Raw genomic sequence first — 18,930 nt, forward strand, 5'->3', positions numbered from 1 at the left:
TCATAATCTGGCCCTAAATTCTTTTTCTAGCCTCAGCTCCCAATTTTCTTCCTTTAAACTTACATTTCTTCTCTGCTTTCCCTAACTCCTCTTTCCCCCACCACATAAACTTCCATTCTTAGAATGAGATTATGTTCTTTGAGGAAAAAAAGCCTTTTAACATTGAGATTCTAGCCAAAGGGAGAGACATAAAGATCCACAACAAGAAAAGAGCCATATCTGGTCTGGAGAATTAAATAAAATCAAAATTTCTCATATCCGGTTATTCTGGATAGCTGAACCACCCGTGCACAGACATGACAAAGAGGTGTCACAGGCTTTCTGTGTGTCACTTCAAGACTAGTTAGAGCAGCCCCATTGTTGCTTGTTGTTATGTGCCCTTGAGTTGGGCCCAACTCATAGTAACCCCTCCTTGGGTTTCCGAGGCAGTATTACTACAGAAGTAGATTGCCCAACCTTTCTTCCAAAGAGTGGCTGGTGGGTTTGAACCACCAGCCTTCTGGTTAGCAGTCAAATGCCTTAGGCACTATGTTACCAGAGCTGCTGAGCTAGACTTCATAAAATTGTCTCCCTTATTCTGTAGGACTGAAGGCCAGGACAAAAGCTTGGGTGTAGGATAGGGAAAGACCAGAATTCATGCCTAAGATGAAGCCAGGCAGATCTGGAGACCTCTGTGAGTTTGTATTTCGTATGGAAAGGTGATGGAGAGCCACTAAAAGTTTGAAGGAGCAGGAGGAAAATATGATTAGGTTGGTATTTCAGAAAAATGCTAGATGTGTTATTGTTCTGAGGAAAGTGAAGCTAGAAGCAAGAAGACTCTTTAAGAGTAATCTGGTTGAGACATTTTCTGTGGGTGTGGTTATGGGAATAAAGGTGAGGGATAAATCCCATATATACAAAATAAGAGTGTAGAAGACTTGGTGGTCAACTGAATGTTCTGTGTATGGGAGTGACTGGGGATGGGTGATGAGTTTGAAAAGAAGAAATCTAGGATTTTTATCAGGATGCTAACTTTGAACTACTGGGGAAGATCATGGTGGCAGTTACAAAGAACTAGTGAGGATAGGAGAAGGAGATGAAAAGTTAGTGGATTCAGTCTTAGACCTATTGAGTTTGACATGTTTGTGAGGTATGTGAGTCCATTCGGGTATTTAATAGAGAGGTTTGGAATGTAGACAGAGAACTAATTAATACAAACCGAATTAGTATCAGATGCAAGGAATGTGGGCAAGATTACAAAATGTGTTCTGGAAAAGAACACAAAGAAGGTAAGGATGAGTCCCTAAGTGTTTCAATGGTGGAGGAAAGAGAGATAAGGCAACAAAGATTTTTTTATAAGAAAACCAGGAAATATATGTGTCAGTGATTTTCAGAGCATGAATGAGGAAGAACCCAGTCCATGGTGGATAACGTCACTACTCTTTCACTAGTATTCTCAACTCTCCTGTCCTTTGTTCATCACACTCACTTGGCAAACCCTCTTCCTGGATTAATCCAACAGTCTGCTTTCTAGACTTGTTAAAGAGAAACTATACTATGAGCAGTCAGTCCATTATACATTCATGGCTACATAGTTCAGTGGACACCTCAACATGACCTTGTCCTTGTTAACTTCCATTCTTCAGTGTGTTTAAATCATTCAACTCTCTTCCAACTTCCAACATGTACCACCATGTCCCTCCCCTGCTCCCAATTCTCAGCAGAATTCATTGATTCACAGATTCATTGAACAGGTATTTCCTACGTGCCTACCCTTGAACTGTGTTCAGTGCCTCCTACTTTATACAGAAAATAGAATACATTAGATGAGCTTCCTGCCTTTGTACCCATTTTTTCCTTCTTCCTTATTGTGATAAAGGAAGCAGTGTTCTTGCTCTGGTCTGGGCTGATACCTCTAATTTTGCTCTGGAGATCCCATTCCCATGCCACTAACTTCAATGTCTTCAACCTCTGCCTCACTCCTATGATTTTCCTTTTTTCAGTATTTGAATATATTCATGTGTATAGCATGTATGAGTATCATAACAAATTATAAATAACATTGCAAAGAATGGGAATTCCAGGATACTTCATTGTGTTCATGAGGTATCTGTACATAGGCCAAAAGGCAGTCATTTAAACAGAACAAGGGGCTACTGTGTGGTTTAAAATTAGGAAAGGAGTGTGTCAGGGTTGTATCCTTTCACCACACTTATTCAATCTGTAGGCTGAGCAAATAATGTGAGAAGATGGACTACATGAAGAAGAATACAGCATCAGGACTGGAGGAAGACTCATTAACAACCTGTGATATGCAGATGGCACAACCTTACTTGCTGAAAGTGAAGATTTGAAGCATTTACTGATGAAAATCAATGACTAGAGCCTTCAGTATGGCTTGCACCTCAACATAAAACAAATAAAAATCCTCACAACTGGACCCATAAGCAACATTGTGATAAATGGAAAAAGGACTGAAGTTTTTAAGGATTTCATTTTACTTGGATCCACAATCAATACCCATGGAAGCAGCAGTCAGGAAATCACATGATATAGTACACTGTGCAAATCTGCTGCAAAAGACCTCTTTAAAGTTTTGAAGAGCAAAGATATCACTTTGAAAACTAAAATGTGCCTGACCCAAGGCAAGATATTTTCAGTAGCCTCATATGCATATAAAAGCTGGACAATGACTAAGAAAACCAAAGAAGAATTGATGCATTTGAATTGTGGTGTTGGCAAAGAATATTGAAAATATGGACTGCTAGAAGAATGAACAAATTTCTTGAAAGAAGTGCAGATGGAATGCTCTTAGAGGTGAGAATATCTAGACTTTGCCTTTTGCATGTTAGTCATGTTATCAGAAGGGACTAGCTTCTGGAGGAAGATATCATGCTTGGTAAAGTAGAGGGTCAGCAAAAAAGAGGGAAGACCCTCAACAAGATGGATTGACAATGACTGCAACAATGGGCTCATGCATAGCAACAATTGTGCAGATGGTGCAAGACCAGGCAGTGTTTTGTTCATAGGGTTTGCTATAACTCAATGGCAACTAACATGTGTATAGTTAGATTCAAATGTGTTCCCTTCAAACCCATATCCCCTCCAGCTACTGCCTTCTCTCCCCCGTCATAACCATACTTCCTAAAAGGGTTATCCACATCCACTCTATCCACTTCCTCTTTACTTCTTAATCTCTAGCCTACTCATTTCACTCAAGGCATTCTACATTAGGCCACCAATGGCTTTTTGGCTGATAAATTCAATAGATACTTTTCATTCTTATCTTTCTTGACATTATTGACCACGTCCTCCTTCTAGAAACACTCTTTCTCCTGGCTTTGTTCTCTAAACCCCCCTACCTCACTCTCAATAGATCTGTCTCCTGTTTTAGTTAAGAAAACAGATTTGACCTTCCTCTGATGGTCACTGCCCTTTCTCATTCCCATTCTCAGACAAGTGTCTTTAAAAAATAGCCTCAACTAGTCTTTACTTGTTTGTCCTCTTACAGTTTAAGATGGTGTCAACAATTTCTCCTTCCTCTTCTATTCTAAAAAATAAAACAACTACCACTTGATGTTTCTCCTTCTTCTCTGGCCTTTTCTCTATATTTCTTGTCAGCTTTTCATCTTCCACTTCTTTACCAGTTAACATTTTCCCAGCACTAGGGACAAGGACGACTATGAGAGTACATATCCCACAGGGTGGTTTTGTGCATTAGAGGTAACAAAGCTATAACTCAGCTTTAGCTGATAGTTGTCACAGAGAAGGAAAGTCCAATGTTGTTAGGTTTTCTTAGTTTTTCAAGAGAGTTTGTATTTTTATGTGAAATATTCTGATGTAATGTTGGCAACAAATTTGGAAAAAAAAGAAAGCATATATGGATTGCATTGTCACTAGCTCTTGTGTACAGCTTGGGGTTTAGAAAGACTATACCTCCTTGACTGTACCCAAGTGCCTGACATAGTATCTGGCACATGACAGGCACACAATAAGTATATATTGAATGGGTTAGTTGTAGGATATCTTCTCTCATAATTAAATTTCTTCACTGTTATTCAATTTAATGGTTGGCAAAATATTTTAGCTTCATTCTTAGCCTAGTTTCTGCTAAAGGTCTGCTATTGGTATTTCCCAGCTGTTAAGCTTGCTATTCTTAGCACTTTGTTTTAAGGTTTGTTTCAAAATATTCTGAATACATCCTACTTGTGTCAGACATTGGTCATCACATACTTTCAACTGCCTTGTCATCACTTTTGTCTTCTGGCATCATCCTTTTTTACAACATATCATTCCCAGTGCAGGGAACTTGGCTTTATTATATCAAGGAATGGTAGGACTAGTCCAGGGTTGTTTCTTCACCACCAGAGAATCTTCTTTAAACTGTATGACATAATGATGGATGTAAAGATGATTGTTTCTAATATTTTATTCATTTTAAAATAAGTAATTAAAAAAAATCATTCAAAGAAAAGTTGTGTCTAGTACAAAGACCAAAAGACAAATAAAATACAACCTTCAATTTTTGAGAAGCTTACAGGCAAATAAAACAAATGATAATAGCGTACTATAAAATGTACTATAGAGAGAAGGAAGCATAGACTTTATGGGAGAAGCAGTATACCTAAGTGGTTAAGAGTACTAGTTCTGGAGCAGACTTCCCAAGTTCCAAACCTGGCTTCACTATTTATCAGACGTTTGAGGAAGTTACTTTGCATCTTTTTGGCTTGATTTTTCCATCTGTGAAACAGGTTCATTAGGGAATCTACCTCTTAGGATTATAATGAATATTTAAGTGAATTAATATGTGTAAAATGTGTAGAATGTATCTGGCGTATCTGTTAGTACTATAGAAAAAACTAAAAACTCACTGCCGTCAAGTTGGATCTGACTCATAGCAACCCGTCCTTGGTTTTCCGAGGCAGTACCACTACGGAAGTAGTTTGTTCAACCTTCCTTCCTAGGAGTGGCTGGTAGGTTTGAACTGTCAATCTTCTGGTTAACAGTCAAAGGCCTTAGGCACTACGCCACCAGAGCTCCTAGTACTACAGATTGTTGTTGTTGTTGTTATGTGCCCTCAAGTTAGATCTGACTCATAGCAACCATTCCTTGGGTTTCCAAGGTGATATCACTACAGAAGTCGATTGCCCAACCTTACTTCTGAGGAGTGGCTCGGTGGGTTTGAACTGCCAGCCTTCTAGTTAGCAGTCAAGTGCCTTAGGCACTACTCTACCAGAGCTCCTAGTACTACAGAAGGGGCATTTAATCCCATGTGTGTAATTGGTGTGTGGGTGTAGCTAGATAAGGAGAAATGAAGATAGGAACATTTTCCTGAGGTGATTGTTTATTCAAGTCTTAAAGATGTGTTTCCTTAACAAATGTTTATTGGGCATCTACTAACCTCCATGCACAATAGTGTTGACAGATATACAGAGAAAAAATTCAGGCAATGGAAACACAGGTTCAAAGTCAAGAAAGTGTCAATGTTCCCTCTTAGAAGTGCAAACAGTTCAATTCAGCTGAGAATAGGAGGAGAGGTGAAGAAGGACAAAAGATGAGAAGAGAAAAGAAGTGGGCATGGGGTGTCAGATTATAGACAGTCTTAATATCATACTGTGGCGTTTTAAATTTATCCTATACACACAAGGAGCTAAGGAAAAATTTAAGTAGTGACATCATCAGATTTGTGTTCTTAAAACACTGTTGTTGTTGTTGTTGTTGTTATGTGCCGTCAAGTCGGACCCGATTCATAGCGACCCCTCCTTGGGTTTCCGAGGCAGTATCACTACGGAAGGAGATTGCCCAACCTTCCTTCTGAGGAGTGGCTAGTGAGTTTGAACCGCTAGCCTTCTGGTTAGCAGTCAAGTGCCTTAGGCACTTACCAGAGTGTGATAATCAGAGCCAACTCAATTTTCTTTAGGGTGTGAGATCTGCTTCAAAAGTCCCTATGGGGAAAGGATGGAAGGATTTTCTATGCAAATAAAAACGAATGGATTTTTAATTAAAAACACATACTAATTAAGAAATAAAAGTGAATTTTCCATATATGCAGTAAAAATAGGACTTTGACGTGAGGTGTGAGGCATCTGTCAAAAAGAAAACACCTGGTAGTACTTGGTGGCTCTCTGAAACAAACAACTTTAGCTTGGCTCTTCTAGATCTGTCTCATAACCTTTTTTTGTTTCTTCATTCATTTAAGTAACAACCATTAATCATGCCAGGCACTGCTCTAGGCACGAGGGATACAACAGTGAACAAAAAGAGAAAGCTTTCCTGGGAGCTCATATTTCTCTGAGACAGATAATAAAACATTAAATAATGACATGAAATGTTAGAAGGAACTGTTATGTAAAAAAAAAAAAATGTTTACATGAAGCAGAGCAATGGGGATTGGGAAAAAATTAAAAGAGGTAACAAGTCATAACAGGAGGATTTCAACAAGGAATGAAAGGAACTGCAAAGCTATTTGCAGTGTGGAAAATTCATGATAAACTCTATGGTGGATGCAAAATCCTGTTGCATATGGATCGAAGTATATATCTGTATCTACCATAATTTATAAAGCCATGTAAGACTGCTTTAAACAATGTGGTGTGCACAAGGCTTAAAATGGCTGGAATATTTTCTCCCCATTATTTCTTTAACAAACAATCCCAGGGTTTGGTAGCGGTGGTAGTGTGTGTGTGCGTGTGTATGTGTGATTTGGACAGCATCTCATTCTCAGAACATCTTATCCTTCTACAACCTGCCCTAATTAACATCCCAACCCAGCAGGAATGCCGATTTTTTTCTCTTACCACAAAAACAAATCCCCTCCAACACCCTAGTATCATAGAGTGGTGTCTAATCTGCCGTTTAGGTAGTCCTATGACTCCAAGGAAAGAATGCCACCTACCGAATCATCCGCATCAGTCAGCCAGTCCTGCAAAGTGCAGCAACACTCCAATCAACCAAGTCGGCTTCAAATCCCCTCCCTGATTATTCTGTGGCCTGTGGGGCGGGGGGAGCCACGATTTGGGCTTACAGGAAGTTATGCTCTCAGGGCAGATATCTGATAAACACTTCCACATATTGTAGCCTTCTCAATAGCTAAGCCAAATTTCAGAGTTCTCTCTTTGCCTGCATTTTTCTTAATTGAGCTTTCACGTTCGGAATGTCCCTGTGTTTGCAGTCTGCACGCTGCGGGAACCACTGGTACAAATGATGCGGGGGTTGCTGAGCGGCGACTGCAGAAGCCAACGAGGGTTACTGGGACAGGGGAACGTTCGGGATTGCACAAGAGGTCAGACGATGCTGTGGGCTTCCAAATTTGTACAGCCGTGACACTCTGCGACGTGCAACTCTATCCAGAAGGCTCTTTGTGGGGGCATGCGGGGGGGGGTGTAGGAAAAAAAAAGAAAGAAAAACCTCTGCAATCCGCTGAAAATGAAGCAGGAATCATTGCAACTCCTCTGTTCAGGCCGAGGTCGTCACAGCTCTGCTGATGCTTGTGCTGCAGCGGTTCTTTCCCTGCGGGTGCGGAGCGGGAAGGGATGGGGTCGGGTGGGAGTGGGCAGGGCGGCGGGAGAAGCGTGTGTCCATGCACTAGAGGCTCCCGATCCTGACACGGGTCGGTGAACTCCTTCGCGCTGGACCCACTCTGGAGTCGCGGACCGAGAAGGTCAGTCGGTCGCATGTGCCCTAATATATATATAGAAAGACTCCCGACCCCGCGCGCCAAGGCCCGGGGCGCGGAGGGGAGGGCGGAGGCCCAGAGGAGGGCGGCCGGGGGCGGGTCCGAGCCAGGAGCCGGGTTGGAGGGGGCGGGCCCGAGGTAGGGCGGGCCGCCGCGGTGACGGGGGCTTGCCGCAGTAATCGCCCGTAGCTCGCAGTGCCCAGCGCAGGCAACGGTACATGGCCCCGACGGGAGGCCCGCTTCCCGCACCGGGAGCTCAGAGCCCTGCCTGAGCGCGGTGGCCGCGCCTCCGCTCCGCGCGTCCTCGCCTCTCCAGCCGCCGTCCCGAGGTCATGATCGTGTAGCCTCCTCCTGGGCTGGGATTTGCTGGAAGGTCTTCTTCATGGAAGCGATGTCCCCCCAGCAGGAGACTCTAGGGGGGCAGCCGGGGCGCTCCTCGTCTCTGACAGGAGTGTCTAGGCTCGCCGGAAGCTCCGGAACCAAGAAGGTGAGGACGTTGAGCGGGCTTCTCAGCTCCCTTCGCCGCCTCAACCCCCACAGCCAAAGCGCGCCCTCCGCGCCTGCGACCGCTGCGCGCGAGCCTCGCGCCTAAGGGATTTAACGCTGGAGGCTCGCGACCCGGAGCGTTGGTCCCAGGACACTCCCTCCTTCCTTTAATCTATAGTCTTCATTCCCTCCGAGCAGAGTCCGTACCCTCCCTCTCCGGGTCTGTCCGCCAAGGGGTAGGAAGCCCAGCCCCTCCCTCAATCGGGGTGCGCGTGCTTGGATCGGGGGCGGGGGTATAGTTATTATCTGACCCCTCTAGGTGTTCTGTCTCTCCATTCCCCCGAGGTCGCCTGGGAGCACTGTGCCTTGGAAGGGTCACCTCGGAGGTCATTAGGGCCGGTGGGGTCTGCCGGGTGGTGTAAGTCGTTCTGAGGACAGGCTGCCAGGCTGCGGCGCCCGCCTTGGTTCAGCCCCCTCACCTGGCAGCGGGCGACAAGACGGCTCTGCAGTATTGGGGGGGGGGGGTCTTCTGCGTCCCTCGCCTCGTGCGATGCTCCTGGAAAGATCTCGAGACTCTGAGGTGGTGATCAGAGTTGGCGGTGTTGATTGGGACGCTAACGGTCGACACAACGGACATGGAGGTTTGATTTGGCCCGGAACTGGGCTGGGTGGGGATCGAGGGGTTTTGGGGGACGGTTGTGAGAGCCAAGGGTGAGGGGCCTTGGCTCTGAGATGCTGCCCAGGCTGGGAAGGAATTGGGGTGTCGTTGTGGGGGCAGCATGTGTGTTCTCTGTCATAACTGGGAAGAGGGATGCGGGCAACAACTTGTAGCGTTCCATTCCAATAAACACAGCCACGGTGCAGCATGATGATTCCTATCGGGGTCAGGTTTCTTTGGAAGGGTTCCCTAAGCAAGTGCACGTGAGTCTTGAGCTCTTGGCCTCTGCTGTGCGCCTCTTGTAAGAATTGATTTAGAGGTTTCTAGCCAGGTCTGCCTCCCCCGCTCCGCAGGATCTTCTGATATTTGGACGTTTTCGTTGCGTGTCGTGGTAGTGCCCTTCTAGTTTTTCTGGAAACAGGTTGGTTAGAGGGAACATCTAGCCCTTCCTTAAGAAATAGCTAAAAGAATTGCATTTATATTATTGGAGCCTTAAAGGGTTATTCAGGCTGCCCTACCCTCTGAATCTTACTGCCTTTCATAAATCTTCCCACCAGGATCCTGGGTTTGCTAGAGGTCACTTGAAAGGGTGAGACTGGTACGCTTATGGGAGTGTAGTGAGCTCCTAAGGACCTTGACCGTGTCGCTGAGACATCCAGGGGTGCCCGTGAACTTGATGATTGATGTATGGGCTGTAGTGCCAACTCAGCCTTTGATGTATTGAGGCTGCGATTTGTCCTTGTAGCTTTTCCCCTTCAGAGACTGAAAGATTTGTGTGTGTGTGTGTGATAAAGTCTCCCAAATGAAATGAGAATTTACTAGGTAGACACTACATTTAGGAAGGTAAATGAATGCAGTTAACATAAAAGTAGTATTTTGTTATTAAACTTAAGCGGTTGGGAAAAATGAAAAATTGTTTTCCTAAATAGTTCTCTTCCTTTTTTTTACTAAGGGTAATTAAGCATGCTGGCAAAGGGAAAAAAAGCATTAAAAAGTAGCTTGAGAATTTAACAGTAGTACTTGTCCAATAAATAAAGGGTTGAAATAAATGAAGGGTTGCCTTGCCCTTTTCCCAAGTTCTTTTTACCTAGCATAGTCATTGTTCTTAAGAAGCTTTCCTTCATTGTAAAATGCAATGAATCAGTTTTTGCCTTTTACTTTTTTAAAAGTAGTAAATTTTGCCTATCCAGTCTTCCTACAATCTAGCCTCTTCGAGGGCAGGGGGGAGAAGTTGAGGAATATTTTACTAGCAATAATAATTTTTTTGGAAGGTACACCTTTGTTTATTTTAAATATTAGTAGCATGTCTGTTTGATTTTAGAACTCCAGATTAGCAATGGAAAGTAATAATAAGAAAAATTCCCAAACTGTAGTGCATCAAATTATAGCCATTACTCTTCTGAACCAGTTTTCTCATGTATGGTAAATCCTCATCAGATTGGTCTTTTTTGTTTCATCTTGCTATTTTGGTGCTCTGTAGTCTTGATGGGTTGTGACACTTCTAAAAAAAAAAAAAAAAAAGCCTGCCATGTGGTTATAATGTTAATTATTAAGGATTGGGTCCACAATCCATGGGTGATAAAAACAGTAAAGCAATTGACTACTAACGGAAAGGTTGGTGGTTCAAACCTACCTAGAGGCTCCTTAGAAGAACAGGCCTGATGATCTGCTTCTGAAAGGTCACAGCCTTGAAAACCCAGTGGAGTGTGCAGTTCTATTTTGTATACATGGGGTCACACAGGGTTGCCATGAATCAGAACTGACAACAACTAGGCTTGGACCAGTGTTTAAATTGTTAATTGAAGTCAGCATTTTTTTTAAAAAATGCAATAGTATAGAAAATGTTAGTGTATACCAAGGATAAGGACTGTTTTGTATAATTTCTATATCTGTTTTGTATATGTATGTGTATTTAGAGTAGTGATGTAAAATGTATTTCTGACAGAATGATCAAAATTTTAAAGATATAAGTTTATTGGACAGACCACTGTACGGAATCTGTTCACTTAGCTGTTAGCTGTAGTTTTGTTACTTTTTTTTGTCTGCCTTAAGCAAATTACTTAATTTTTGTTTCAGTTTCCTCATTTATGAAATGGGAATCAATAAGATAACGTGAGAGAAAGTGCTTTGAAGAGTATACAGATGACTTTCGCTCTACAATAGTAAATAAAGGTGATCTTAAAGCAATAGAATTTAAAGAACAAGGTAGTCATCTTGAGAGTCTATTACTTAATCCAGTGGTACTGCCATTGTTGGATCATAATCCTTTTCCTTCCTATGAACTGCTGTCAAGGAGGCAGTTTTGTACAGTGGGATAAAATTTGGAATATGATTACCTAGGATCAGGTTTCCATTTTTTTGGTATTAGCTTTTGTCCTGGGCAGGTTATTGAACCTCTTCAGTTTCCTATTTGTAAAATAGAAATAATAGTACTTACCTTCTTGGGATTGTTGGGAAAAATTAAATGAGAAATCATTGATGTATAATAAGCACTCCATAAATGGTAGCTCTTATTTTTGTAAATTTCCCTATATCTGTAAATCATATCACTATTTCTTCATTGTTCAAGCCAGAAATCTAAGATTCATTTTCAGTTTTTCTCATTTCCTTGTTTCATAACAACTCATCCATCAGAAAGGCCTGTTGACTATAACTCCAAAGGTATCTTGAATTTCCCTACTTCATCTTCACTGCTGCCACTGTAGTCCAAGTCAAGCCACTGTCACCTCTCACTTGCACCTTTGCAAAAACTTTCTAACTGGTTTCTCAGACAACTTTTTTGCCTTTGTCTGATGACATCTCCATTCAGCAGCCCCGAATGATTTTTTAAAATGTAAATTTGATCACATTGTTCACTAGCTTAAAGTTCTACAGTGGCTTTCCGTCATATTTAAAATAAAATCCAAATTCCTTTTCTTGACACTGTCTGCTTTTCCTACCTCATCTCCCTTTTCCCCTTATTTGTGTATTCTCCCTCACATGGACCTTCTTTTTTACACATTAAATACCAAATTCATTCCTACTTTGGGGCCTTGGTGTTGCCATTCCCTCTGCTTCTACCCCAGGTCTTTGTATTGTTGACTCTTATTGTTCAGATCTTAGTTCCTCACAGAGGCCTACCCTGACTGCCTAAGTGTAGGTGGCTCAGTCATACTCTATACCTTCTGTTTTATTGTCATCTTAGTATTATTTTCTTACCTGATAATTTTCTTATTTACCTTTTTATCTGTTACCCACACCCCTCACCAGATCATGAAAGCTATGAGAACAGGAACTTACTTGTATTGTTCAACACTGCCTCCCAGTGCCTGCTATATAGGAGGTACACTGATAACCAGGAGGCTGGCGGTTCAAACCCACCAGCCACTCCTCGGAAGGAAGGTTGGGCAATCCTACTTCCGTAGTGATAACTGCCTCGGAAACCCAAGGATGGGTCGCTAGGAGTTGGGGCTGACTCGATGGCAAACAACAACAACAACAACAATAAATGTAAAGTGGGAAGTAAACAGGACAAATACGTCGCTATCTCAGTTTATGGTTTAAAGCAGGGTCCACAAACCTTCTTAAAGGGCCAGATAGTAAATGTTTTAGGTTTGTAAGCCATAGTATCTCTGTCACAACTACTAAACTCTGCCTTTGTAGCACTACAGCAGCCATAGACAGTATGTAAATTAATGGGAGTGGCTGTGTTCTGATACACTTTATTTGGAAAAACAGGTGATGGGTTTCTGGTCTATACTTTGCTGACCCTTGCTCTAGATCCAAAATGAAACCTGCTGCTATCAAGTTGATTCTGATTCGTAGTATTCTACGAATTCTATTCGTAGTATTCTTTGGGACAGAGTAGAATTGCCGCATAGGGTTTCCAAAGCTGGAATCCTTACAGAAGCAACCTGGCATATCTTTTTCCCATGGATCAGCTTGTTGTTGTTATGTGCCGTCGGGTCGGACCTGACTCATACTACCCCTCCTTGGGTTTCCGAGGCAGTATCACTACGGAAGTAGATTGCCCCATCTAGTAGGTTTAAACTGCTGACCTTTCAGTTAGCAGCCAAGTGCTTAACCACTGTGCCAGCAGGGCTCATCGGTCTAGAGTAGCATTGTCCAGTAGAACTTTCTGCAATGATGATATTGTTCTTTATCTACAATGTCCAGTCTGGTAGCCACTAGCCACATGTGGCTATCAAGCACTTGAAATATGACTGATATAACTCAGAAACTAAAATTTTTTAAAACAGCTTCATTGAGGTATCATTAAATACAATAAATTACACCTATTTTAAGTGTACAGATTGATAAGTTCTGATGTATGTGTATACTGGTGAAACCATCATCACAATCAAGATGATGAACATATCCATCATTCCACAAAGTTTCCCTTGTTCATGTCATTTTCTAATCCTTTCCTTCCCTTCTCATTCTTAGGCAACCAACCACTGGTCTGTATTCTATCCCTATAGATTAATATGTGTTTTAAAGACTCTTATATAAATGGAATAATACAGTATGTGTTCTTTTTTAATGAATTCTTTCATTCAATATAATCATTTAGTCATCTCTGTTTTTGCATGTAGCAGTAGTTCATTCTTTTTCATTTCTGAGAACTAGCCCATTATGTACACAGATCAAGATCACAATTTACTTATCCATTCATCTATTAATGGGTATTTGGTTTTCCAGTTTTGGGCTATTTCAAATAAAGCTGCTATGAGCATGAGTGTATAAATCTTTGTATGGACATATGCTTTCATTTCTCTTGGGTAAATACCTAGGCATAAAATAGCTGGGACATATTTTAGGTGTTATGTTTAACTTTTTATGAAATTGTCAAGTTGTTTTCCAAGGTGGTTTTACATCTTCACCAGCTGTGTATAAGGGTCCAATTTCTCAGCATCCTCAACAAGACTCGTTGTTATCTTTTTGTTGTAGCCATACTAGTGCGTGTAAAGTGGTATCTTGTAGTTTGTATTTTACATTTACTTCATGATTAATGAAGGAGCCTCTGGGTGGCACAAATGTTTAAGCGTTTGGCTGTTCATCAAAAGGTTGACTGTTTGACTATCCAGAGGCTCCTTGGAAAAAAGGCCTGGTGGTCTTCTGAAAGGTAACAACCATTGAAAAACTCTGTGGAGCTCAGTTCTACTTTGAAATGCATGAGGTTGCCATGAATTGGAATTGATGTGACAGCAACTGGTGATGTTGAGCTTATTTTCATATGCTTATTTACCACCCATGTACTATCTTTGGTGAAATGCCTATTCAAATATTATGGCCATTTTTAATTGGGTTGTTTTCTTATTATTGAGTTTTGAGAGTTACATATTCAGGATTCAAGTTCTTTATTAGATATGTAAATTTGCAAATGCTTCTTCTCAGTCTGTAGCTTGTATTTTTATTCTCTTAACAGTGTCTTTGAAAGAACAAAAATTCTTAATTTTGTTGACATTTTATTTATCATTTTTTTGTTTAATTTTAATTAATACAAATTTAAATAGCCATATGTTGGGTGATTACTTATTAGACAGTACAGGCTGAGAGGAAAAGACATAAACAGTAACAAAAATTAAAAAAACCATTGATTACGCTTATTAGAGAAACAAACATGACCCTGATTTAGAAAAATGTGGATATTGAGCTAGACCACTCTGCATTAGGATGTTTGGGGAAAGCCTCTTTTGAATGACTCTCCAAATTTGTACAGAACAGTTTTTGTGAAATGAAATGGAAATACATATTAGAATCATTTTAGTTAGGGACCATTTGTGTCACACTGCAACACCCTGATCTTATAGTTTCATATACTGATTGAAAACTCTTTTAAGATGGGTGTTGGGATGGGGAAGAAAGACTTAAGTGCACAGAAAGTCAGTCAAAGCAAAAGAATGTTAAAGTAGCTTTAACATTTTAAAATGTAACAGCTGCTATTGTACCCTTCATTCTCTCCTTTCTTTCTACATTACCTGGGTCCAAATCTGTTTATAGCAGCTCATGCTTGAACACCCCCAGAACTGACTTTGGCCATGTATATGTCTTGTTCTGAGGTTTGAATGAAACATCTTGGTGAGTAAACTTTAGTTTTACTACTCAACAATGAGAAAAAACTTATGCCCATGGTTAAACCAGTATCCTGTTGTTGTTATTTGCCGTCGAGTTGGCCCCGACTCATAGCGACCCCTCTTTGGGTTTCTGAGGCAGTATCACTACGGAAGTAGGATTGCCCAACCTTCCTTCCGAGGAGTGGCTGGTGGGTTTGAACCGCCAGCCTTCTGGTTAGCAGACTTGTTGTTATCTTTTTGTTGTAGCCTTAGCCACTATGCTACCAGAGCTCCCAACCAGTATCCTACTGACCCCTTTTCTGACCTATTTACGTAGTAAATTGTATAAATTATTTTGGCTGAGAGGAGTGTAGAATTAGCCAAATAGAATTAGGTTAATTAGGAAAGGCTTCTGTTACCACTAGTGTGACCCCTGAACTTCTGACTGTACTTTGTTTCTTTGTCTGTAAAATGGAGTTAATAATCCATATCCTGTATATCTTTTAGGGCTCAGACGAAGAAAGTGTATGAAAGCAGCTCTTGAAAAATCTACTGAAACCACTAGTGTCTTTTTACCATGTGACAGTAAGTGTAAAGTAACAGAAGTTTGAGTTTTTAAAATTTAATACTAGAACCCACTAACTCACTGCCATCAAGTCAATTCCAATGCATAGTGACACCCATTGGGTTTCCAAGGTGGTAAATCTTTACGGAAATAGATTGCCTCATCTTCCTTCCACAGAGTGGCTTGTGGGCTTGAACTACCAACTTTCTGGTTAGCGGTCAAATGCCTTAGGCACTGTGCCACCAGAACTCCTTAGCAGTAGAACAGTCACATACATATGAATGAATATTATCCATCAAAACAGTCACCCATGGAGTCCATAAGTACCAAATATTGTAAAGCAGAAACTTGAGGAAAAAGATAGGAATTGAGTGTAATTTATGTAATAGTAAGGGCATTTAAAAAAAAAAAAAAAAAAACCTCTCTAAGTAAATGCCTTGCTATATGTAATACACACTGATTACATGAGATGTATTTTAGCTTCTTTCTCTTACAGAAGAAGGAAGAGAGGGTTCAGAGGTTAACTAATTTGCCAGGGCTACATCTAGTAGGCAGTAGAACTGGAATTTGAACCCAGAACTTCCAACTCCATTTCTTTTTCCAACTAGGCTATAACTGCACTTTTTACTATTTGTAATGTAAGAAAGAATGGGTTTAAGTTATATACAACCAGCTGAGAAAGTCAGATTTGAGGATATTTTATTCTGAGAGGTATAATTTCTTTTGGGAGGGTGGGACAAGTACAAGCTCTACCTTCTCCCTCTGTCATTGCATGTTGTGTTCACTGCTGTTAGAGAAATGTTAGGTAGATACACAGTAATTATGACAGTTAATGACAACATCATTATTTTGGCATGTGTGTGATTTTTTTTTGTGTTGGCATTTTTGCTGTTTTATATAAGGCAGATAGATGTCTTTCAGTATCTCTTCAGCCAAGTTTTATCTCCATGCTGACATTGCAGTCTTGTTTGCTGTTGGAAAGCTTTGCATATTCTCCAGACAAACTCATAGGACTGTATTTTATAGTTGTGTGTGGGTGTACTGAGTCGTATACCTCAGAGGATTCAGCTGTGGAAAATCGTATGTGTTGAGAAACCCAGCTGAAACTCAATTCAGTAAACATTTTATATCATGAATCTTGAGTCTAGGAAAAAGCTGTTGCTTCCATGGTTATTTTTACTTAAGATGTGAACATAATGGTGTATTTAACATGAAAAAAGAAAAATGAAGTTTTGTGACTTTAAAGTCATATATTAAGACAGAATAAATTGTGATTTTGTAAAATGCTAGTTAAGGGCAATCTTTTTTTTTTATACATTGGTCAAAAAAGTAGTTATTAATTTTGAAGATTGTATCCCCCAAATTAAACTGCAGTTGTAGACTGAAAATTTACAAGTCACAGATACCTAAATAGTTAGTACCGTTGTTGCTTTTGGTTCTTAATTGCTTCATTGTCATGAAACAATTTATCATTCTCTGTGTTTTCCATAGCCTGTCAGGGTTGTGCTTTGGTGAAAGGTCTGCAGGACGGAAGGCAGACCATATAAAATGGACTAAGAAGTGAGGCAGTGCCTAAGGCACTTGACTGCTAACCAGAAGGCTGGTGGTTCAAACCCACCAGCCACTCCTCGGAAGGAAGGGTGGGCAATCCTACTTCTGTAGTGATACTGCCTCGGAAACCCAAGGAGGGGTCGCTATGAGTCGTGGCCATGTTGATGGCACATAACAACAACAACAACAACACAGAAAGTAAGGTCTCCAATTTCAATAGTTTAGATATTTGAATCTTTCACAGTTCTTAAACTTCTATTCTGGACTTGGTGGCTATTCTTTTCAAAGTAGAGGCATCTTGTGCCTTGTAGGACCACATACAATTTGCTGAGATGGTGTAATTTTAAAACTTGTCTTCCTAGAAGTTATCAGTAGCTGAAAAATATATACTAGATTTTGATTTAAATTGCCTCTAAATCATAAAATATCACCAAAATAAATATATTTAACATCAAAGTTACATACGTGTGATGTACCAAATGTGAGTGATCAACATGGTGACACTGAGGAAGAGGAAGACAGAGAGAGGTACATGGGAGGTGCAGACAACAAAGATGAACCCTTCTAAACATACAAAAGAAAAAAAATGTTATATATGTGCGTGTATATACACTTATGTATACATAAGCTCACATTTACAATGCTTTGAGGAAATATACATAGTTTTATTATTGTGATTTGATAGAGTTTTGGGACTCATATCCTTCATGTCTCCCAAAGCATCTTGGTAAAAACCTCTAAAGTAAACTTCCACTGAGGGGAAAGGGACTCTAGAGGTCCCTTCTGTGTGCAGAAGGCTAGCAGAGTGAATGCTCCATTTGGTAGTAGCAACTACAGCAGTTTTCTGAAGTTAACCAAGATGGAGATGATCTTTACTTTCTGTTTACTTAGGGGAAATGTAGCCATAAAAAGGCTGAAAAGGGAGCAGAGGTAATTGCCTTGTGTCAGCCATCAATAATGAGGCTTGTAGACAAAACAGCCCAGTTTATTTTTCAGCCTTATTTTCTTTATCTGGGACAAGTTTAGATTAGAAAGATCCAGCTGACAACAGAAATAGCCCATCAGCACTGTATGTCAGTGGTGCACTGAGCAGCCTTGACCTAATTTTGACAGACAGCTGTCACATGGCACAACTGAAACTAAAACCCGATTCTGGATGTCTGGTCACTTATGTGTAAACTCTGAAAATGGAATGTATGTGTACCCATGTCAGCTCATATTTCAAAGATCTGGAAAACCTTGCTGCTCTGTGGCCTTTTGCTTTCCCTCTTTACCTGGGTCCTAATTTACACCCAGGAGAGGGTCTGTATTCAGTTCTCTCTTCTATCCCTACATTAACCCCTGAGCTGCTATAATAACAATTACTGGGTTACATTCTGTCTGAATCTAGATATACCTGGACCTGTTTCATACGCTCATTTGATAGTTACAGTTTTTGGATTTCACCACAATACTCTTGCCCTCTGCATGAGGAAAGTGAAGGGGTGATAGATAGAGTGTAACTTCCTAACCATTACAGACGTGTTGATAACATTCAACCCCTTATTTTCCATAATACAGATGGGCACTGGAGTAGCCAGAGAGCCTATGTATCATAGAATGCCATGGTTGTACAAATAATATAATTTTGTAATTGGGCATGATGTGAAAATGATAGTGAAGACTGGCTCCCTAATAATATTAGGCAGAGCGCATTGGTGATTGACCTTGCCTACTTGAGGTTACTCCTGAAAGGGAATCATGAACAGAGGGTGATACTGGAGAATTTTCATAGAAGAAAGTTCAGCCAACTTTGAGGTCCATAGTGATACCCCGGAATCCTGCATGAGGTTGGGATGGAGGCAGAGGAACAAATAATCATGTATAAATGGAGTTCTAATATCCTCGTATTTATTTATGCACTGTATTTACACATTTTTAAGCATTATTATATATGTTATATTATCATGGTGCTATTGAATTCAGAGCATATATATATATA

General features: G+C 40.7%; 1 protein-coding gene across 1 annotated transcript in view; it reads left to right on the top strand.

The window, feature by feature from the left end:
• Positions 1-8,036: 8,036 nt before the first annotated feature.
• The window catches only part of ARHGAP20 (Rho GTPase activating protein 20), a 170,236-nt gene continuing 159,342 nt past the window's right edge, over positions 8,037-18,930 (top strand). Inside the window, exon 1 of the mRNA XM_007936564.2 lies at positions 8,037-8,141. Coding sequence (XP_007934755.1) covers positions 8,037-8,141 — 105 coding nt within the window. The remainder of the gene's footprint in view (positions 8,142-18,930) is intronic.

Source organism: Orycteropus afer, unplaced genomic scaffold (assembly GCF_000298275.1).
Source record: "Orycteropus afer afer isolate SDZICR_OR568_19922 unplaced genomic scaffold, OryAfe1.0 scaffold00036, whole genome shotgun sequence".
In the NCBI taxonomy this organism is placed as follows: Eukaryota; Metazoa; Chordata; class Mammalia; order Tubulidentata; family Orycteropodidae; genus Orycteropus; species Orycteropus afer.